Genomic DNA, 23,322 nt, shown 5'->3' with positions numbered 1-23,322 from the left:
TGTTGACAGATAGTGGAGGAAAACAGGCTGCTGCAGAGTCTTTAGGGGTAATAATTCATCCCAGTCATATACCTCACTAAATAAGATGAACAGCTCATGTCAGCTCCGACTCTTACCTCCCACAGAGTTGAAATAAGCATGTGTGATGAAGCAGAGCTGGGACCCTGATGTTCATGTGGAGAAAAGGGTCTATCTTGATTCACAACAACTTTCAACTCCCTGAATGCTATTGGTTCTCACTGTTTAGGGCATAGTAATCTGTTGATTCTCATTGAAATAATCTGCTAATCTGTTTTGAATTGATTGTTCTCATTTGTATGAATTTAATTACTTCTTTCACTTTAGTTAAGTAAAAACGTTCATGGCATTGAAAAGCTTGTTTGATCCAATGCCAATTGTTTCCAATTATGTTATGTGCTTTTAAAAGAGGAAATTAAAAACACAACTGTACTTGAAAAGTGTGAATGAAAAGGAAAGAGAGAGAGGGAGCAAGAAAGTCATCTGGCACTGCTTAGGTTCCAGTGAAATGAAAAGGCCGGACTTTAAAACATTGAATTAGAACTCTCAACAGGGGTAACTTCTCTACCGCGCGACTCCAGGCACTGCGCCACATCTCCCAGAGTAAAACACAAGTGTTGATTAGTTTACGGGAGACACAGTATTGCTCCTTAGAAACATTTTGAGTAGGTCGGAGAGAGGTTGAATAAAGTGGATTCAGAGTGCTGAATGTGGCCAGTTGCTGTTTTAGCAAATGTTGTTTTGCAGTGGAAACACAGGAAAGAAAGCAGGCTCGCCAAGACCCGCTGAGCAGTCTTTTTTCAGCCTGGTCAAGAAAAAAAAGAAAATTCAGCAGTAAGCATTTGTGTGCTTTGATCTAGGAATCAGGCGTCTGCATGAATGCCCTTATTGTCATGTTATGTGTACACAGTGTGTGAATTATTGAAAACAGCGCGGCCCCTAGGTTCATCTGGGAGAGATTACAGTGCGGGGCATGCTGGGAGGCCCGGGCCGGGATTGAAATCCCCAGATGCTGTTTATTTTTCCAGGGGAAGGAGACCTGATTCAGTCACCCTGGCCTTGTCTAAATGCTCCTTGTGAGGAGGCGAGACTTGGGTCACGACTCTCGCCACACCCCTCCTGGTGCCTCGCCCACAACAATCCCCAGCCCGTGTCACGCAGCAGAGCAACACCTGTCTGGGTGTGCCAGACACATGGAGCAAGGTGTTGTGCTACACAACATGTGTTTACTTAACTTCTTTGTGCGTTGATTTAAATGTGCTATTTTGAAAAGGCACTGGTAAATCTGCTACATCAGGGTGTCTTCTTTCAAAAGAAACTGAACATTTGACATGCTTAAATATAGAGCCAGTAGTGAATCTAGGGGCTAATACATTTGATAAAATAGTGAAAGCAAACATCTTGGCATCCAAACCCCTCTGGCATCCAAAAATAACACTGAGGGAGACAGCCAGAGAGAGAGGGGGAGAGAGAGAGAGAGAGACCCTCTCCGTTGACAGGTGTTGTTAATGGCAGTAACTCAAGGGGCAGTACCCAGACTGAACGTCCTTTCATCTGGCACACCTGAACAGAGCGCGCTCCCTGGGTTCACAGCAGGTGGAGGCTTCTGCCTGGCTGCCTCGGTGTGACATTACACAAACAACAGGCAGCACATACAGCCCCAGCCTAACAACCCAGACCTGCCTGCCACCACCTCCACTACGCTTGTTCTATACTTCACTTTAGTCACCATCCTCATGTGCAGCATCTGCATTAGGCGGTCCATCCACTGCCTTTCACAGGAAATGTTGTAGCTTTTCCATTCTGAGAACACAGTCACTGCTCCGTAGCCAATGTACCGTTGTATATTGATGATGCTAAGTGAAATATCAAGACACAGCCTTTCAATTAGCTGGAGAAAAAAGCCTGTTTGGTTGTTTAAAGGACGTGTTGCATTACATGGGAGGGAGAAGTAGGTCCATGGCATTGGTTGCCTTCAGCTGGACACATAATTAGAGTGGCTCCTTACCTATAATTTGCGTAATAGTTTTGGGGTGGCGGTATGTTATTACCATATGAAAAGGCTAAGCAGGGGTCATTGTGCATCGCTGCAGCAATTAGAGGCGAGCTGAGGGCAGAAGAATGTTTGGAGCTGCCATTAATTGGAAATCACTACAAAGCCCATGCTTTAATAATCATTTAGTGAGAACAGCACTGCTTAAATTAATACATTTCCAGTGCCGTTATTTACAGTAACAGTATGAATGTCTGGATCAGTTTCTTTTCATAGCGTGAGGCTTTGAAGAGAATGGGATTCAATTAGATGAATTTGAAAGGCTGTATGCTTGTTGTAAGGCTTTCGCATGCTAATGCAACATGCCCCTTTTACATTTAAATGGGATTTTTGTTTGTTTGTTTGTCGAGATGTATATAGTGAGATGTAAATGTCTGATGATTATACAGTATGATGCATATTTGACTATTGTGTGCTTCATTTGTGTCATTGTAAATTAAAAGGACACATGAAGTCCAGGGTCTCAATGATGGCTTATTTTGTGCTAACCTTTCTCTCTCCTTGCTGTGTGCTTTCTGCAGGTCGGAATGAGCTGATCGCGCGATACATCAAGCTTCGGACCGGAAAGACGAGGACGAGGAAGCAGGTAAGAGGGGAGCAGAAAAGTTTGCATGGCATGTTAAAACTGAAGAAGGCCTTCACATCTGAATGTACCCGCTGCCTGTGTTTCTGCTGGAGAGAACACAGGGCACACACACACACACACACACACACACACACACACACACACACACACACACACACACACACACACACACACACACACACACACACACACACACACACACACACACACACACACACACAGTTGCATGGACAAGCTGCATGCTTGGTCTGATGGGAGGCTGTCTTACCAGACCCTGGATGTGTTCCGTCTTCTTACAGTTATCCTGCATGAGAAGATGCCTCTGCAAAAGCTCTCTCTCTCTCTCTCTCTCTCTCTCTCACACACACACACACACACTGACTTGGACACCCTCACATTACAGTAACTCAACTATAGCACACTTGTTCCGTCTGGAAGAGTGTTATAAGATGGATACATTACTCAATATTTGTTGTAAAAAATGTATTCAGTGTTTTAAAATAATCACAACAGAAACTGGATTAGGACATAGATGATAGGACATTGATTAATAACAAAATTATTGTTTTCTGTTTCCAGTTGATGTAAGCAACAGACTGTAGATATAAATAGATGTTACCCATAAGCTCCCATAATATCAGTTGGTGGGAAGGTGTCTGTTCATGAGGTCCATCAGTCTGGTTGAGCAGGAAGTCATGTTCATATGTCCATGATAAACACCCCTGTGTCCAGACTGACACTATAGCTGGGTGGGAATTGATCAGCCAGCTAGAGAAAAGTCATGTGTGCTATGTCTCTGTAATTCACTCTCTCAATGGGGAATCACACAAGATAGAAGGTTGTCTGTAATATAATTTATGATACAACCAAAAAACACAAATATTTGATATTTAATTATTGAAGTGTTGAGATGTTAAGAAATCAGTCTCAATCAGAAATAATGGTAATCTATGAGTTAATTAACATCATTTGAAATATAATGATTACTTCCACATTCACTGTTTAAACAATATCAGGACATAGGTTGATTACAATAAGGAATGTCAGATTGAATTGTAATCTTATTTTGCTGGAACGGAGTACTTCCCCATCACCCTGCTCCCCCTATTAACAGACATGCTTTTAGGCGTTGATCATTCCCCGGTGAACTGCCTCAACAGCCACTTGTGAGTGATTGGCCTAATTAAGACCGAGAGGAGAGGAAGGAAATCCCCCTCAGACCAAGTGTTCGTCCCTCCCCCGTTAGAAATACAGACTGACCACACATTATCTTACTATAGCCAACCATTTACACTACTGAATATTTTATACAAAAGCATGACATATTTCCAAGTCTGTGTGAATGTTGAAAGCAGCATGGGCCTTTGAAACGACTTATCCGGCTCCCTTAAGAATACAAGACTGGCCGATTCTCATTCAGTACACAGTCGATCACATCTGCGCCCTGTTAATGTGTGCTAAAGAGGCCTGCATCCTTCTTAATCAGCTCACTTAAGTGACAACAACAGGCAACACAATGCTTTGTGGCTGTGAGCTCTGTGTGTGGCTTGGAGATGCTTCTATTATCCTATTGGGCAGCTCAAATCCCCCTGAAGTGTTCTCAACAAAGAGATGTGTAATCCTTTTTGTATTTTTGGTTTTCTTGTTTTTTCTCTCTTCTTTTGTTTTAAAAAATGGAGGTGTCTAGTCACATACAGGTCTTAGCAAGAAAGAAAGTTCGAGAAATCTCAGCTGCCATCAAGGTACGTCTGGCTTTGCCCAGTTGCAGGGGGGCTTTTCATCGCCATGGTTACAGGCTGTTCCTTTGTTTTCCTCCCCTCCCCTACCCCGCAGGTGTCTAGTCACATTCAGGTTCTTGCCAGAAGGAAATCTCGTGAGTTTCATTCCAAGCTAAAGGTATGCGCTTTTCTGCTTTTGGGCTTGTGGTTGCTGTGCGTCGTCTTACTTCCTGTTTCCCGTGGTAACAGAGTGAATGCCTGACGCTCTGATTCCCGTAGCCTAGATCCCCTGCTTATGATTAGAATTCATAATATAACACACACACACACACACACACACACACACACACACACACCTCTCCTTAAGTGTTTTATTTCTATTTTCTTTATTGTCATTGAACAATAAGTGAATTTGCTTTGAAAACAATTGTAAGGATCTGTTTAACAACTTAAGAACTATATTTTAGGGTTGTGAACAATATAAGATTTAGTATTACTAGTGTCCATAATGCAAGTCTGAAAATAGATCGAATTTTTAAATTTTATTTATTTATTTAACTATTCAAGTCAGTTAAGAACAAATTCTTATTTACAATGATGGCCTACACCGACCAAACCCGGACGACGCTGGGCCAATTGTGCGCTGCGCTATGGGGACTCCCAGTCACAGCCCGTTGTGATACAGCCTGGATTCAAACCAGGGTGTCTGTAGTAGAGGTCGACCGATTATGATTTTTAAATACGGATACCGATTATTGGAGGACCAAAAAAAGCTGATACCAATTAATCGCCCGAGAGAAACAAAAAAAAAAGTATTTATTTGTAATAATGACAATTACAAGAATACTGAATGAACACTTATTTTAACTTAATATAATACATCAATAAAATCAATTTAGCCTCAAATACATAATGAAACATGTTCAATTTGGGTTAAATAATGCAAAAACAAAGTGTTGGAGAAGAAAGTAAAAGTGCAATATGTGCCATGTAAAAAACCTAACGTTTAAGTTCTTTGCTCAGAACATGAGAACATATGAAATCTGGTGGTTCCTTTTAACATGAGTCTTCAATATTCCCAGGTAAGAAGTTTTAGGTTGTAGTTATTATAGGACTATTTCTCTCTATACCATTTGTATTTCATATACCTTTGACTATAGGATGTTCTTATAGGCACTTTAGTATTGCCAGTGTAACAGAATAGCTTCCGTCCCTCTCCTCGCCCTTACCTGGGCTCGAACCAGGAAAACATCGACAACTGCCACCCTCGAAGCATTGTTACCCATCGCGCCACAAAAGCCTGTACACAGAGAAAAGAAGGCAACTGATAGCCATGTCAATGTGATAGCCTAGAGTTATCCCTTGCAGAGCAAGGGGAACAACTACTTCAAGGTCTCAGTGCGAGTGACGTCACCGATTGAAACGTTATTAGCGCGCACCCCGCTAATTAGCTAGCCATTTCACATCGGTTACACCAGCCTAATCTCGGGAGTTGATACGCTTGAAGTCATAAACAGTGCAATGCTTGAAGCACAGCGAAGAGCTGCTGGCAAACGCACGAAAGTGCTGTTTGAATGAATGCTTACGAGCCTGCTGCTGCCTACCACCTCTCAGTCAGACTGCTCTATCAAATCATAGACTTTAATTATAACATAATAACACACAGAAATACGAGCCTTAGGTGATTAATATGGTCAAATCCAGAAACTATCATTTCGAAAACAAAACATTTATTCTTTCAGTGAAATACGGAACCGTTCCGTATTTTATCTAACGGGTGGCATCCATAAGTCTAAATAGTCCTGTTACATTGCACAACCTTCAATGTTATGTCATAATTACGTAAAATTCTGGCAAATTAGTTCGCAACGAGCCAGGCGGCCGAAACTGTTGCATATACCCTGACTCTGCGTGCAATGAACGCAAGAGAAGTGACACAATTTCCCTAGTTTAATATTGCCCGCTAACCTGGATTTCTTTTAACTAAATATGAAAATATACTTCTGTGTATTGATTTTAAGAAAGGCATTGATGTTTATGGTTAGGTACATTCATGCAACGATTGTGCTTTTTTTGCAAATGCGCTTTTGTTAAATCATCCCCCGTTTGGCGAAGTTGGCTGTCTTTGTCAGGAACAAATAGTCTTCACACAGTTCGCAACGAGCCAGGCGGCCCAAACGGCTGCATATACACTGACTGTGTTGCACAGAACGCAAGAGAAGTGACACAATTTCCCTAGTTAAAATAAATTAATGTTAGCAGGCAATATTAACTAAATATGCAGGTTTAAAAATATATACTTGTGTATTGATTTTAAGAAAGGCATTGATGTTCATGGTTAGGTACACATTGGTGCAACGACAGTGCTTTTTTCGCGAATGCTTTTGTTTAATCACCCGTTTGGCGAAGTAGGCTATGATTCAATGATAAATTAACAGGCACCACATCTATTATATGCAACACAGGACAAGCTAGATAAACTAGTAATATCATCAACTATGTGTAGTTAACTAGTGATTATGTTAAGATTGATTGTTTTTTATAAGATACATTTAATGCTATCTAGCACCTTACCGTGGCTCCTTGCTGCACTCGCATAACAGGTAGTCAGCCTGCCATGCAGTCTCCTCGTGGAGTGCAATGTAATCGGCCATGAACGGTGTCCAACAATGCAGATTACCGATTGTTATGAAAACTTGAAATCGGCCCTAATTAATCGTCCATTCCGATTAATCAGTCGACCTCTAGTCTGTAGTGACACCTCTAGCACTGAGATGCAGTGCCTTAGACCGCTACGCCACTCGGGAGCATATATAGATATAATGTGAATGAGAAATTCAATATTCTCACGAGAGAAAGGCTTGCTAAATATTCTAAATCTGTCCCACAGAGATCAGAGTGGACACTCTTAAAAAGAGCTTAAAGAATTTCACTTTCTTCTGTATTTTTTGTCAAGAAAAATATGTTCATGTTTGTCCAGACATCCAGAGAGTTAAATTAAAATGAGCCTAACTGCGTTGGATCCTTATAAAACCCTCAAAGCAAATGGCGCTCACAGTTTGTAGACTTTGTTGCTTCTTTCTTTCTGTTTGGCATGACAATGTGAACCCAGAATCAGAGTTTGGTACTGGTGTTATCTGTACTGTATGTGGGAAAGCATGTTGGCAAGATGCATTGGCTGTTGGTGAGTGGCTGAGAGCTGGAGTTCAGAGGTCATCAGCAGAACTCTGTTTACATGTCATAAGCAGACACACTATCAGCCACTGATGTGCTGCATGTTAAAAGGGTTTAGGTTCAAAGACTAAGGGTGGTCTATGAAAAAACCTTTGCCTCTCTTTTGTTGTTGCTGTTTTAACCTAATCATCTTCCCCTGTCAATGCTGAGTTAAGACCATGAGGAAGCAGCATCTCAGCTGCCCTCTGCTGTTGTGCCAACCCTCCATATTGATAACTCTAGGCTATCACATTGACATGGCTATCAGTTGCCTTCTTTTCTCTGTGTACATGTGTAGCTGTCCTATTACATTCTTCCTCTGTGACTCATTTTACCAATAGCAATGTGTTGAAAATCATGTGCTAACACCAAATATACCTTTTCAAAAATGTCTTGTGAAAAGAAATATATTGTGAAAGGTGTAATCTTGTAATACATGTACCTGTAATTCAAAACATTTTTACAAGGGTCATTTGGTAATGTATGTGTGTTTAAGGACCAGATTTCTTTCTCTCTCGTCTTTATGAGGGGATGACTACATCTTTTGACTTTCCCCTGTTCCCAGTGTTCAGATGGATTAATGACCCCTCATTAGTGTGTGTGTGTGTGTGTGTGTGTGTGTGTGTGTGTGTGTGTGTGTGTGTGTGTGTGTGTGTGTGTGTGTGTGTGTGTGTGTGTGTGTGTGTGTGTGTGTGTGTGTGTGTGTGTGTGTGTGTGTGTGTGTGTGTGTGTTCATCAGCCAGCTGTGAATGCCTGGTCTTTCAGGCACACTGCGGCTGTCTGAGTTAAAACAGCCATCTTTTGTACGGGTCTCTGTCTACTCTCATCTAAAGCAAATTAGAGATCAGCAGCAAAGAGAAAGGCACGCGTCCCCCTCCATTTTACAGGGAACATCTCTGTAAATCTGCTCTGTCTCTTTTCTTATCTGAGACATGTTGAGTGAAATGACAGTCATTATGGTGCCATTCTTTGTGCTACTTCTCTCAAACCATAGCTGACCATAGTGATCAAATCCTCAGACATTCCAAGTCCACCACATTCTCCAAAATGTTCCACCCCACATTATTATTATCCACGTTTCAGTGTGACAGCAGTGCTAGTTGATTAATGAGTCTGAGGTTCCTGTACCGATACATTATTTCAGTGTAATGTTTTGACAGAGGACATGGCATGAATACTTCAATGTGCAGTTTGCTTTGAATACACATTTGAATATTTTATACTATTTAACAATGGTATTTTGTTAGTCTAGGTTTTCTTACATTTTTGTTACGACCAAAGGATATAATGTCCTAAAATATGATTCAATAGAATTCATATAATTTTGCAAGCATTATTATAATCAAATCTGATTAACTGAAATCTGATTAATTGAATGAAATCATACAACTTTCACCTACATTGTTAAATTGATTAAAGTGATTTCTAGAAATGCTCTTTGTTATCAGGGTATTGTGTGTTGGATCATTGAAATGAAAATGCTGATTGATAAAACATACATTTTTACATTTTGCTAAAGCGGGATTGTTGTCCAGATAGATTGTAAAATTACAATAAAACCTTGTTTGTTTGCATTCAGGTTACAAGCATGGTAAGTATCAATTATCCGTCCAAGCTCCTGGCTCCGCTCTTGCCAGACCTGTCAGCTGCTTGAGTATCTTTGCTTCTGCTATAGTACCATAGCTGCTGCTGCAGCCCAGTGACTGTCTAGTCTGTGGGCCTCTGTCATAGCTTCACACCACTGCATCTACAGATACTGTACAGCTCTTGCCAGCATGCTCGCCCTCAGCTTCTGCATGTGTTCTCATGGGGATCTTAGTTCTGTAGGGATGGGTCAGAAGTCATACTGTATACTGCTCTACTTGTGTTGTGATAAGAAACTAAATTTCTGTTTGTTTGTGCTGCTGTGTTAACACAGTAGAAACGGAATGCCATAGATAGGGTTTAGCTGGATGGTATATAGCAGACTACTGAGTGGAACTGATGCTAGCGAGTATTTTCCATCGTTCCCTCAGCCACTAACTCCTTAACTCACTACTCCTGCTATCGATTAATTAACCATGCTTGATATCAACATTAAATTAAATGTGATTAAATTGTTTCTGATACACAAAGGCTGAGAGTAGTCCTCATGTACTGTATTGAGCTGAAGCCTTTATTTTTTTATATATATATATATATTTTTTTATCCAGTTAGACCAGTTGAGAACTGCGACCTGGCCAAGATAAAGCAAAGCAGTGTGACACAAACAACACAGAGTTACACATGGGATAAACAAACGTACAGTCAATAACACAATAGAAAAATCTATATACAGAGTGTGCAAATGTATTAAGATTAGGGAGGTAAGGCAAAAAATAGGCCATAGTGGCAGAAGATGTGCAGAAGATGAAAGTGCAAGTAGAGATACTGAGGTGCAAAGAAGCAAAAAAATAAATAACATTATGGGGATGAGGTAGTTGGGTGGTCTATTTACAGATGGGCTGTGTACAGGTGCAATGATCTGTAAGCTACTCTGACAGCTGATGCTTAAAGTTAGTGAGGGAAATATAAGTCTCCAGCTTCAGTGATTTTTGCAATTCGTTCCAGCCATTGGCAGCAGAGAACTGGAAGGAAAGGCGGCCAAAGGAGGAGTTGGCTTTGGGAATGACCAGTAAAATATACCTGCTGGAGCACGTGCTACGGGTGGGTACTGCTATGGTAACCAGTGAGCTTTGATAAGGCGGGGCTTTACCTAGCAAAGACTTATAGATGACCTGGAGCCAGTGGGTTTGGCAACGAATATGAAGCGAGGGCCAGCCAACGAGAGCATACAGGTCGCAGTGTTGGGTAGTATATGAGGCTTTGGTGACAAAACGGATGGCACTGTGATAGACTACATCCAATTTGCTGAGTAGAGTGTTGGAGGCTATTTTGTAAATGACATCGCCGAAGTCGAGGATCTGTAGGATAGTAGGTTTTACGAGGGTATGTTTGGCAGCATGAGTGAAGGATGCTTTGTTGCGAAATAGGAAGCCGATTCTAGATTTAATTTTGGATTGGAGATGCTTAATGTGAGTCTGGAAGGAGAGTTTACAGTCTAACCAGACACCTAGTTATTTGTAATTGTCCACATATTCTAAGTCAGAACCGTCCAGAGTAGTGATGCTAGTCAGACGGATGGGCGGGTGCGGGCAGCGATCGGTTGAATAGCATGCATTTAGTTTTACTTCCATTCAAGAGCAGTTGGAGGCCACTGAAGGAGTGTTGTATGGCATTGAAGCTCCTCGTCTGGAGGTTTGTTAACACAGTGTCCAAAGAAGGGTCAGAAGTAAACAGAATGGTGTCGTCTGCGTAGAGGTGGATCAGAGAATCACCAGCAGCAATAGCGACATCATTGATGTATACAGAGAAATGAGTCGGCCCGAGAATTGAACCCTGTGGCACCCCCATAGAGACTGCCAAAGGTCCAGACAACAGGCCCTCCGATTTGTCACACTGAACTCTCTCTGAGAAGTAGTTGGTGAACCAGGCGAGGCAGTCATTTGAGAAACCATGGCTGTTGAGTCTGCCGATAAGAATGCAGTGATTGACAGAGTCGAAAGCCTTGGCCAGGTCGATGAAGACGGCTGCACAGTATCGTCTTTTATCGATGGCGGTTATGATATCATTTAGGTGCACCCATGACCAGCTCTGAAACCAAATTGCATAGCGGAGAAGGTACAGTGGGATTCGAAATGGTCTGTGATCTGTTTGTTAACTTGGCTTTCGAAGACTTTAGAAAGGCAGGGTAGGATAGATTATAGGTCTGTAACAGTTTGGGTCTAGAGTGTCTCACCCTTTGAAGAGGGGGATGACCGCGGCAGCTTTCCAATCTTTAGGGATCTCAGACGATACGAAAGAGAGGTTGAACAGGCTAGTAATAGGGTCTCCAACAATTGTGGCGGATAATTTTAGAAAGAGAGTGTCCAGATTGTCTAGCCCAGCTGATTTGTAGGAGTCCAGATTTTGCAGCTCTTTCAGAACTTCAGCTATCTGTGAAGGAGAAATTGGGGAGGCTTGGGCAAGTTGCTGTGGGGGGTGCAGAGCTGTTGACCGGGGTAGTGGTATGGGTAGGGGTAGCCAGGTGGAAATAAGCCGTAGAAAAATGCTTATTGAACTTCTTGATTATTGTAGATTTATTGGTGGTGACAGTGTTTCCTAGCCTCAATGCAGTGGGCAGCTGGGAGGAGGTGCTCTTATTCTCCATGGACTTTACAGTGTCTCAGAACTTTTTGGAGTTTGTGCTACAGGATGCAAATTTCTGTTTGAAAAAGCTAGCCTAACTACCTGTCCTAACTTCCCTGAAAAGTTGCATATCGCGGGGGCTATTCGATGCTAATGCAGTACGCCACAGGATGTTTTTGTGCTGGTCAAGGGCAGTCAAGTCTGGAGTGAACCATGGGCTATATCTGTTCTTAGTTCTACATGTTTTGAATGCGGCATGCTTATTTAAGATGGTGAGGAAAGCACTTTTAAAGAATAACCAGGCATCTTCTACTGACGGAATGAGGTCAATATCCTTCCAGGATACCCGGGCCAGGTCGATTAGAAAGGCCTGCTCGCTGAAGTTTTTTATTAGGGAGCGTTTGACAGTGATGAGGTGTGGTCGTTTGACCGCGTACCCATTACGGTTGCAGGCAATGAGGTAGTGATCACTGAGATCCTGGTGGAAGACAGCAGAGGTGTATTTAGAGGGCAGGTTGGTCAGGATGATATCTATGACTGTGCCCGTGTTTACGGATTTAGGGTTGTATCTGGTAGGTTCCTTGATAATTTGTGTGAGATTGAGGGCATCTAGCTTAGATTATAGGACGGCCGGGGTGTTAAGCATATCCCAGTTTAGGTCATAAGGAGAAGAGTGGGGGGACTTGGTGAGAGGAGCCATGAAAGGAACTCTTAACCAAAGCTTTCGTCCTTCAGACTTAATTTAGTCATTCTCTTTGTATGGTTAACTGTGTTCTGTCAGGCAGACAAATCCAACCTTGACATAAGAACTATTGAATTATGTTATATTCAAGGAATAACGGAGAAAGGAGTTATTATTACTCACTCTATTACCTATTCTGCATGGTAGGAAGTGTGTTAGATAGATTAGTCAACAAGGAAACGTGCTTTTATTAAGTGCATACCCGGACTTACCATTTTATACAGGAATTTAATTTTCACTTTCCTCTGTGGCACATTCCTTTGAAACAATCCACTTCTTTAATGGCTGCCGCAATATGTTTGCTTTTAACATGCATGCTGTCCGTCGTTGTTGGAGGCGAGTGTGTGTGCTTGTGTGTTTAGAAGTGTGGCTGTTGTTATCACTGTTCTATGTCCCCCATCTTGCCGTCTGTGAGTGCTAAAGCCTTTTGTGACGGCTGTTGAAGGATCAGACCGTGAAGGACAAAGCCCTCCAAAGCATGGCCTCCATGTCCTCGGCTCAGATCGTCTCTGCTACCGCCATCCACAACAAGCTGGGCCTGCCAGGCATCCCGCGCCCAGCCTTCCCCGGAGCGGCAGGGGTAAGAGGCCCGTCGGCAACCCACTATCGGTCCACTCAGACCAACACACCACAGAGGGCAGCCACCAGGCCCCCTGCTCCCCAGCCAACACAGCTGACGTCCCATCCAAATCACATTACACACACCAGGGCTTTATGGAAACTGACCACATCTGATAAGCACACAATCAAAACGAATGCTAGTCGAGATAACTACATGTGTTAATTGTGCTGCTTGGAAGTATTTTTCAGTGATGTGTTTGGATGTTTTGTTGTGTATTGATTTATCTAATTCTCTAGTTTTGGCAGGGCATGATATCGACAGCCCAACCTGGATCATCACAAGAGTGAGTATCGTGTTCTATTCTCAGAAAACATGCAACGTGACTGTTTTCCATTTCTCTCCCTCTCTGTTTCTCTCTGTCACCCTCTTGCTGTTCCGCTCACTCTCTCGCTCCGTCGCTCTCTATGTCACGTACTCGCCAATATTTTCTTTGTGGGTGCAGCGGTTGAAGGGTCTATATGTTCCAGAGATAGAAATGAATGGGCTCTCGTACAAATACTTCAGTCAGCCTTCTTTCTTCCTCGCTGCTTGTCAGTAGTGATATATTCAATATGTTGCTCTGTAGATGTTCCAGACCATTGCATTTTTCTAATGGGATCCTCCCTCTGTTTTAGCATCAAGCCGTTCACCCAACAAGCATATCCTATCCAGCCAGGAGTAACAACAACGATTTCCAGTAAGGCTTTCACTCATGCTTACAACCAATTTCCTTTTAATTTATTTAAAAAAAAATTATATGTAGACCTGTAGCGTTGTTTAAAATTATAATTACTCATTATAATGAGTTATGGAGATACAATTCAGTTTGATGATATGTCAGAGAGAGAGTTATGTTATCTGAGTGTTGCTCATGGTGGTTGTGTTGCAGGCTATGAGCCCACGTCAGCCCCAGCCTCCACAGTCCCAGCGTGGCATGGCCGCTCCATCGGGACATCCAAGCTCCGGCTGGTGGAGTTCTCTGCCTTCCTTGAGCAGCAGAGAGACCAAGACTCAGTGAGTATCAGGGCCCCATACTCATTTATCAGACACTTTTATCCAGAGTGATTTACAGGAGCAATCAGGGTTAAGTGCCTTGCCCAAGGGAACATCAATAGGTTTTTCACCTAGTCAGCTCAGGGATTAGAACCAGCAACCTTTTGGTTACTGGCCCAACGCTCTTAACCACTAGGCTATCTGCCACTACTCATCACCACTGCATATGTATCTTGCATGTACCACTCTACCAGGAAACTCATCACCACTCTACACCACTACACACTGCCACTGACCTATTCACTGTATCCAGACTGGCACTACCTCAGGGTTTTTTATGTGGTTTTAATGTTGAGGGAAAAAATACCCGCTCGCTCTTATAGCTCTTCTTTTTCATGAAAGCATGTAAAAGCATGTCAAGATAGGGAGGGTATTGTCCGTATTCATGGGCGCTCTCATGAGACATAGCTGTCAGTCATTTCCAGCTCTTATCAGCCAGTTCTGGCCCCCTCTCACCACACAGAGGGTCTAGCTGCACACTGTCGAGGATCAAAGAGACGAGAATGAATGCACACACTAGATTGAATTCCGTTCACTAGTTCTGACCGACCATACACACACAGAACACGTGGATTAGGAAAAGTAAGATGGACCACAGACCCATGTCACGTCATGTGAAAAGGCACACAGACCAGCAGCCCTAAGCTCATGCCTCACATTCTTTATTGTTTGGTTTGGACGTGAGTGATCTGTCTTGGTTTGTCTGCATCCCCCCGAGAATTTTATTTTGTTATTGATATCGCATGACAACAGCCATTAATCTTGTATTTAGCTGAATATTTGAGATGGTTACATGGCCTTAAGGCTAGGCTGGAGAGGCCATGCAGCACTCTGGTACTGAAGTAAAGGGCAACAGTGACTTTGAAATAACCCTCATGATAAAATTTGACTCTCTCACAACCAGAGCATTAGGACAATAGTACAGATTTAATTGTGAAGATATTCCCGGATTTGCTGGCATTCCTCCTTTTTGTCTTATGACTATATATCTTATTTATATTTTTATATCTCATACACATGGAGAACAGACTGACTGGTACTGTAAATTAGAATCGTTTTTCTGAGGATCTCAGCCAGCCAGATGTTCTACAGTTATTGAAAACAGAACAGCAATAAACTGAGAGATCAATACTCAAAAGCATTTTTTAATGATTTACATACGTGTCTTTTTGATATTAGCTCTGTAAGATCCTCATGTTTACTGTCTTTCAGTACAACAAGCACCTCTTTGTGCACATCGGACAGACGAACCACTCCTACAGCGATGCCTTGCTGGAGTCAGTGGACATTCGTCAGATTTATGACAAATTCCCTGAAAAGAAAGGAGGACTGAAGGAGCTCTTTGGCAAGGGTCCCCAGAATTCCTTCTTCCTCATAAAATTTTGGGTGAGTGTCGTGTTGCAAAGTATCTGCACTGGTCTGGTGACTGAATAGCACTTGAGTGTGTACAGTAGGCATGTGTGTTTGTATGAAGAAAGAGGTAAGAAAAGATATGGAGAAGAAAAATAAACTCAAACAGATATTTAAACAAATATGTTCACAGAACTACTTACTATTAATTAGCTTGTGAAATGAAACGGGTGAGATTTAATGCATTGTGTTCTACATTAGTATCTCCATAAAGATATATTGTATATCATTTCTCATGTTGTTTCTGTGGTATAAAGCATTTCCTGTTTTACAACCCAGAGAAAACTGAATTTGTTTGGTTTCATCTCTAGTGAATGGGTTTAATCAGAGGCTAAACACTGAAGATGGCTGCAGAATGCATGTTGCTATATCTGGCCTCGCATAGCAGGGAACTTGTGATCAAAGCGCTCGCTAATTCAGTGTAATATCTCAAAACAATGGAGTGACCTGGTTGCACTCTTAATGGCTGTTTAAACATTGCATGTATTTTAGCCCAATGGAAAATGCTAACTGGCGGCAGCCAACAAAGTGGGCCTCGTCGTCGCAGCCAGAACAGCCCGCTCAAATTCCTTTTGAAGTGACCGGCCAATCTGAATTTCAAATGAAAGGCACAATCTGCACAATAATTAAAGTGTAACTGCTTTGACTAATGAAGGAGGAGGATGCTATAGAAGGAGATGTGCTCTTTTTGTCCCCGTAATGAACATGATGTCCTGGACCTGGAGAGCTGCCCTCAGAGCACTGCTCCTTTTCACCTACATGAATCAGCCTCTTAATATAACTTCATTTAATCTCCTTTATAATCTAGTTCCAAATATGGATTACATTTACATAGTCATTCAGAGGTGGCTAAGAAGTGTTTAATTTATTTAAGACGGTCCATTCACTTGATCACTGATGCCCCACTAGATGGTCATACATTCACAGGTGTAGGTCATTATTTATTTGAGATACTACTTTCAATCTACACTAACATTTTTTCATTGCATGGTGCATATCCATACACATTCTGCATTGCATTAAATTGTCATCTCATTGCCCTCTCACTAGAGGGGCAGTATTGTGATGATGGCCATTTTTGGGCTAAAACACATTTCTCTCACCTCATATGGATGAAGAAAATGGAACACATTTCTGTCTTACCAACAACTAATATTGTGTTATTTGTGGTTCCCAGGCTGACTTGAACTGCAACATCCAGGATGAAGCGGGGGCTTTCTATGGAGTGACCAGTCAGTATGAGAGCTCCGAGAACATGACAATCACCTGCTCAACTAAGGTGTGCTCCTTTGGCAAGCAGGTGGTTGAGAAGGTGGAGGTGGGTACTCAATCAGTCTTATTGTTCAAAATAATGATCATATTCTGTAAATGACATATTCAGTCATCAGTATATGTGGAGGTAGAAGAAGCGCACATCTGGTTAGGTGAGGTTCTCAGGTGAGCCGCACACTCTAGGAGTTCAGATGAAATCATTTATTACCAACGTTTCGACAGCCAAGCTGTCTTCATCAGGATTTAATGACAAACACTGCAAACACTAGTTTATATAGTTTGGAAGGACACACACAGGTGTCTGTAATCCTGGCCAGCTGTGGCATGATTTCATTGGTCGATTTACAAATATCAATAGAACATATAAAAAAGCATGAATGGATTACATACGATCATAGATACAATTAGACTACATCATATAGGCCTACAAAACACTTTATTTACAATGGATAACAAAAACACAATCATCACAGGAATGACTTCAGATCAAACTCTACGATGAGACCGAAGGGAGCGAGTGTCTTTAAATACAAGATCCAGGCAGTCTCTCGTTTTAACAATAAATTGTCAAGGTCACCCCCTCTCCTAGGGAGGGTGACGTGTTCGATGCAGATATAGTGATGGTATACAGTATGTGTGACATAGCTATCAGTATATGCGGCACACATTTCTGGATGTTGGTTCTCTCTCTCCCCAGACGGAGTATGCCCGGTTTGAGAACGGACGCTTTGTGTACAGGATAAGCCGGTCTCCCATGTGTGAATACATGATCAACTTTATCCACAAGCTCAAACACCTGCCTGAAAAATATATGATGAACAGTGTCCTGGAGAACTTCACCATTCTATTGGTAAGGATTACTTCCTGTCCTGTCCGTCCTACTACTGCTTCCTTAAGCAGGCAATTACAAAAGCCAGTCTCCCACTACTCTAACCTGTGGCTAGGACCCTCCCTTTCCTTTATCCTAGCTTTCTGCTGGGCTCCTTTGGCTCCAGCGAACCTGAAAAGAGGAGCTCTGACTGGGGCCTGAGATGAGCCTCGCTGCCTGCTCCTGCATTCCTAACATTCCACAGGGGATGGAACGCAGTGTGAGGAGCCTTATCATCTGCAGGGGAGAGGAAGGGAGGAGGGGAGGGGAGCGATCAGAGGGGGTGGGGACCCCTGTTATTAGCCATCACATGGGGGCTTAAAGTCCTATTCTCCACTGCAGAGAGAGCTCTTTTTAATGCATGTGTGGGTGTGCACTCTCAACCCTGCCCCGGTTTTGTTTGTTTCATTTTTTTCACCCACTCCTTTAAATTCCTTAGATTTACAAATTGACTTGTTTTTGTCACACTGTTTGCTGATTGACATCTGTCCGTGGGCCTTTTAGCATCGGAAAGTAATTCTCCTGAGACCCATATTCCTCTCCAGAGACTGCTCATTGCATTGCATGGAGTGGGATTGCGTTAGGTCCAAATGACTAACATGACATTTCCGTCTCTTCCAGGTGGTGACGAACAGGGACACACAGGAGACTCTGCTGTGTATGGCGTGTGTGTTTGAGGTGTCGAACAGCGAGCACGGTGCCCAGCATCATATCTACCGATTGGTGAAGGAATGAGACTCCTGAACCCCCTGAATCCTCCCTTTACATAGACTAAAGAACCTCAAAACAAAGTGACAGTGCCTCTAGCTGAAAATCACACATGCACTGCTTTTCGGTCACATTTTGTGCGAGGCCTATTGTTATTCATTTCTTTGTATATTAATGTATGTATTTGATGTTTGACTGCAGCTGTGAATTGCGGTACAGTTGTTCTATGTTTTGATACAGGATAAATTCTTCATTTTAAGGATGGCAAGTCAATCTTTGTTTGTAGGATGTACATATAAAAGAGGCAGTATGTAAGGAATCTGTTGGTTGGGTTTAATTTGGTCAACAGACATTATGTGTATGTTGTCTTCTTCCGCTTTGATCTTGTAATGTACACTTAGAAAACACTAGAAAGATGTTGTCTGTTCCCCATGGGTTCTGTAAACTATGTGTATATCCGTAGTTGATTTGTGAGCGTATAGGTCACAGGAGGTTGGTGGCACCTTAATTGGGGAGGACGGGCTCGTGGTAACGACTGTAGTGGAATCAGTGGAATGGTATCAAATACATCAAACACATTGTTTCCAGGTGTTTGATGCCATTCCATTTGCTCCGTTCTGGCTATTATTATGAGCCATCCTCCCTTCAGCAGCCTCCTGTGGTATAGATATACAAACCGTACATACACACTTGACCAATTGGTTTTCCAAAGAAAAGCATTTTTTAAAACATTTTGGGGATAATACAATTGCTACACGAAAGTTAGTCGAAGGCAGGTGATTGTGGGCATCATAATAGTGAAGTTATTGCTTTACAAAAACATCTGTTTCTTTCAGGGAAATAAGATACCGATCTCTGTGGACAATCCACGGTCTTAGACACTAACAGCAGAATGAATACACTGTGATTACACTACAGACGCCTATTTCAACCTGTGTCTCTGCCCCAGACAGGGCTTACAAGTCTTACATTGCAATAAGGAAACCATACATCTGTCCTGTTCCAGTGTCCGACGGAGTCATTCAAATGGATTTGATTCTAAAAACATGAAAGCACTACTTTAGCTACTTTGAGTGGACTGCCACCTTGTCCTAAGCACTTGGTTCCCCTTCTAGGACAAGCCAATTTTAACTTTTACCTTTTTCATTTAGATGTGTGATTTAAGGTTTTAGGATATCCTGAAATAACCATGAGAAAATGGATCACTTCTTAGACAGCGGGCTGTGTTCAGTATGCAGTTTCATTGCCTCTAAACAGATTATGCATTTTTTCTGGCGATTGCAGTGTAATTTCTACTAAGTTCTAGCCAATGTCGCTGCCTTTACGTTCACACCACCCCATGAATCTGTGGCCTACACCAATTCCGAGCCTTAAACATGTTACGGACGTGTGAATTCCAAAAGATGCCACTAAAGCTGTGATCTCTTTCCTAAGCTGGGTGACTAATTTTCACATTTTGTAGGAATTCACCTACAGTACAATCTGCCAAAGTGTAACAGTGTACAGTGCCTTATTGTATGGTGTCAAACTGGCCTTGGTTTACTTTTAAGAATGTATTTCGTTTTTAACACGCACAAAAAATATATAAAATCCCTCACCAATATATATATTGGTACAAAATTTTACCACAAACATGCGAGTTAAACTGAGTTACTTTTTAACATAAATAAGAACTGACTTTGCCTTTCCTGTTCTGAAAGACCAAAAATACAGAGATACATACGATCTCTAGTCATGTCCTGCACTGTAGCATGGAAGTGCCTTTGGTTTAGAATCTCCAGCAATGAAAATAGTAAATAATTATGAATTAAGTGTTGCTAAACCAAAAAGAGATGTAATGACACCAATCACCACATTGCCTTGCTGAAGGTTTGTACTAGATGACAAGGGACAGTGAGTGAGTCGATCCATGGTGAAATAAAATATATATTAATATGATTTGGTTTTAAGAAATGATCTGTTAAGAAGAGTACCTGTACTATACATGTGTGTAAAGTTATAGTCTGTGAAAGGCCTGTTTGACCAGACAGCAACTGATAGAATGGATGATGGTGACTCGTTCCAGCAGCTGTGAAGTCACATAGGCTTACAACTTTACCTTAAGAAGAGATACATGTATCCTGATTCTTACTAAATTATTTATGGGAACGTCTTATTCTGAATCATTGCAGAAAATGTTTCTGGTGGATACAGACAAAGTTGGTTCAATTGCTCAGTATTTTTGCTACAGCCCTATGGAGACTGGAGTTCAGTAGGCATATATATTTTTTCTTTGTTGACTGTTTTATCTCCCTTTTTGCCCTGTGTACTAGTTCACGTTTATGAATTACTTACTGAGGTGTTCCTGTTTTATTGTTCTACATGTATATGATGGTTTGTGATTACATTTTGGGTATATTCCAAGCCCCAAGAGGGTGGTGATGCTGTTACTGCGACACTGCTGGTACATTTGACATGTCAGTTCCAGGCTGACTGTACCTCCCACGTCTCTGGGGAACAGAAGACTGTTGCCTTTGATCAGATGAATTGTCTGGAGGACACTCTGGATAAAATGGACATAAAGCATGGATGTGTAACGGAATCTCGACACAAACATATCAGCAGTTTAGCTCTTGTTGTTATTTGTTTGTAATTTTGTCTAAATGTAGGTACTGGTACCTTTTTTGTTGGTTATTACCATTTTAAGATGTTGGCTTTAAAGTGAACTTTTCCATAGATCAGATAGTACCATAAAAACAACTATTGGGTTTTTGTGCAGAGATTTTCTTTGTAAAAAGGTGCTTTGTATAAAATGATATATCCTGGCTTTTCTTGGTACAGAAGTGTGATATCTTTTCATATCCATGACAGTAAAGCGTTGGAGCAAGGGACAGAAAATAAAACCTGCTATGTGTATGTGTTCTCTACTGCATATGGTCTTGTCTTTGCTCCGTAACATTTTCATGCCTTCTTGATAAAGTGGTCGATATTTTGTAGCTTTCTAGATACTTTGTATGTATACAATATTGAAGTTAAATAAATCAGGAAAAATATGGTCTCCCTTTTTATTCTGTGAACAACTGACAGTGAGAATGCAACAATAAAAAAATTCGGGACATCTCCACATTAATACTTCAATTCTAACTAAACCTTTAGATAAATTAACATAATATGTAAGAACACATCCGCTGTACTAACCACAAATACACAACAGAGGGAGCCATTCCCTGCCTTTTGTATTGGTGCCAGCCTTGTTACAGTATCTCCATACCGTTACAGTATGTCATGTGGCAGTATTTTCAATTATGGAACTAGATTTCATAATCTGGGACAACAATTTACAAAAGAAGCCTCTATAACAACAATAACGAAGCCACTTACACAGGCTGCACTCTTTGATAAAGATTGTTTACGTTTAACTGACACTCTTATCTAGAGCGACTTACAGGAGGAATTAGGGGTCAGTGCCTTGCTCAAGGGCACATCAACTGATGGTTAGAATCCCCCAGCCGACTACATGAACGAACACCCTTTCAGTTACTAGGCCAAAGCTCTTAAGGTTCCCGCTAGGCTAGCTGCCGCACAATGTTATTATCCCTAGAGCACAGCCCTCTCTCAGCTAAAGTTCTGTGCTTCGTTCATTTTAAATAAGATCTAGCATGACTATTGCACTTAATTATATATATTTTTTGTGACTAACTTATGAAGCATTAGTGTCATTGTAAAATGTATCACTTTCCTTTTTGAATAACAGTTATCATGGGTAATACTGAATGCTAACACCAGATGGAGCTATTATCAAATGAAAGACTTGTCCATCAGACCAACCTAAAATAGACTGAAGGCCACGGTGCTGCTGTTTAGCTGTTGCACTGACATGTTCATTCTGAAACACTGTTGTAAAAAGTGCTAGCATATTTCAACCTGGAGCCTAGGTATGTCTATTGCTCTCTCATTCACTCACTCACACATCGATTATACCTTGTAATGGTTTTACGTTGTAATGACTGTAACATCAGTAGTTTTGTGTGCTTAATAATCAGAGACAGAACAACTCGTCCATCTACAGAATGCCCTCTCCCTATCCTCTCTCCACTGACACTGTCCACATAATATCTAACAGATGTGTGTCTGTCTGTCTGGCTCATGTGTGTGAGAGGATCTGATTATGGAGACATGTCTAAATCCATGCACAGTGCACCAGTGTAATCTTCCCAGGGGTCAGAGCCCTGCCAAATTTGGACTACTACACTTCCTGTTTCTAGGGAGGCTTTTACACAGCTGTATCTTAGTACAAGAGGAATAATACTGGACACTCATACTGGGCGTGAAATGTGTAGCTGTGTAGCTGTCCTCACTTGACAGGTACCAGCAGGGGGACAGAATTTCTCTCTAATTCCAGATAAATCCTTGAGATCAAGGTTAGAACGCTGTCTTCTGAATGAACCAGGAAGTGATCATCCCATTCGGCACAGACGTCATTTCAACGTCTAGTTTTGGTTTACATTTGGTTGAGTTGTCATCTAATGAGAATTCAACGTAAAATCAACATAGAATGTCCCCATGTCATTGGATTTAGGTGAAAAGTTAGGTGAAAAAAGATTACATTCCCTTACGTTTCCCACGTTGACTCAACATCATCACAATGAATTGTTTTTGTTGAAATGACGTGGAAACAACATTGATTCAACCTGGCAATGTACTGTGGAACCACGAAGCTGGCTCAATACAATTGCTTTTCTTTTACCATCTGTTTGTTGGGGTGTTTGTCAGTCAAGTGACATATGTGTGTCACCCAGAGAAGATGCATGGTGCAATGTATTAGGCTACAGCCTCCAATGCAGATGTGTGTAAATTAGTCTTACTTTGTACACGCATGCTAATGTATTTGGTT

At 41.7% G+C, this 23,322-nt stretch overlaps 1 protein-coding gene across 5 annotated transcripts in view; it reads left to right on the top strand.

Moving 5' to 3' along the window:
- The window catches only part of LOC139563112 (transcriptional enhancer factor TEF-1-like), a 64,608-nt gene extending 43,122 nt beyond the window's left edge, over positions 1 to 21,486 (top strand). Inside the window, exons 5-16 of one of the 5 annotated variants that reach the window (XM_071381400.1) lie at positions 2,593 to 2,657; positions 4,337 to 4,399; positions 4,491 to 4,553; positions 9,168 to 9,179; positions 12,983 to 13,117; positions 13,396 to 13,442; positions 13,774 to 13,835; positions 14,028 to 14,152; positions 15,404 to 15,577; positions 16,779 to 16,919; positions 17,571 to 17,723; positions 18,363 to 21,486. In XM_071381400.1, the coding sequence (XP_071237501.1) occupies positions 2,593 to 2,657; positions 4,337 to 4,399; positions 4,491 to 4,553; positions 9,168 to 9,179; positions 12,983 to 13,117; positions 13,396 to 13,442; positions 13,774 to 13,835; positions 14,028 to 14,152; positions 15,404 to 15,577; positions 16,779 to 16,919; positions 17,571 to 17,723; positions 18,363 to 18,476 (1,154 nt within the window). In that variant the 3' untranslated portion in view covers positions 18,477 to 21,486. The remainder of the gene's footprint in view (positions 1 to 2,592; positions 2,658 to 4,336; positions 4,400 to 4,490; positions 4,554 to 9,167; positions 9,180 to 12,982; positions 13,118 to 13,395; positions 13,443 to 13,773; positions 13,836 to 14,027; positions 14,153 to 15,403; positions 15,578 to 16,778; positions 16,920 to 17,570; positions 17,724 to 18,362) is intronic. The other 4 variants (XM_071381403.1, XM_071381402.1, XM_071381401.1 and 1 more) reach the window with 4 other exon arrangements.
- Positions 21,487 to 23,322: the final 1,836 nt, after the last annotated feature.

Source organism: Salvelinus alpinus, chromosome 33 (genome assembly GCF_045679555.1).
Source record: "Salvelinus alpinus chromosome 33, SLU_Salpinus.1, whole genome shotgun sequence".
NCBI classification, from domain to species: domain Eukaryota; kingdom Metazoa; phylum Chordata; class Actinopteri; order Salmoniformes; family Salmonidae; genus Salvelinus; species Salvelinus alpinus.
This window is presented reverse-complemented; position numbering and strand designations above follow the sequence as displayed.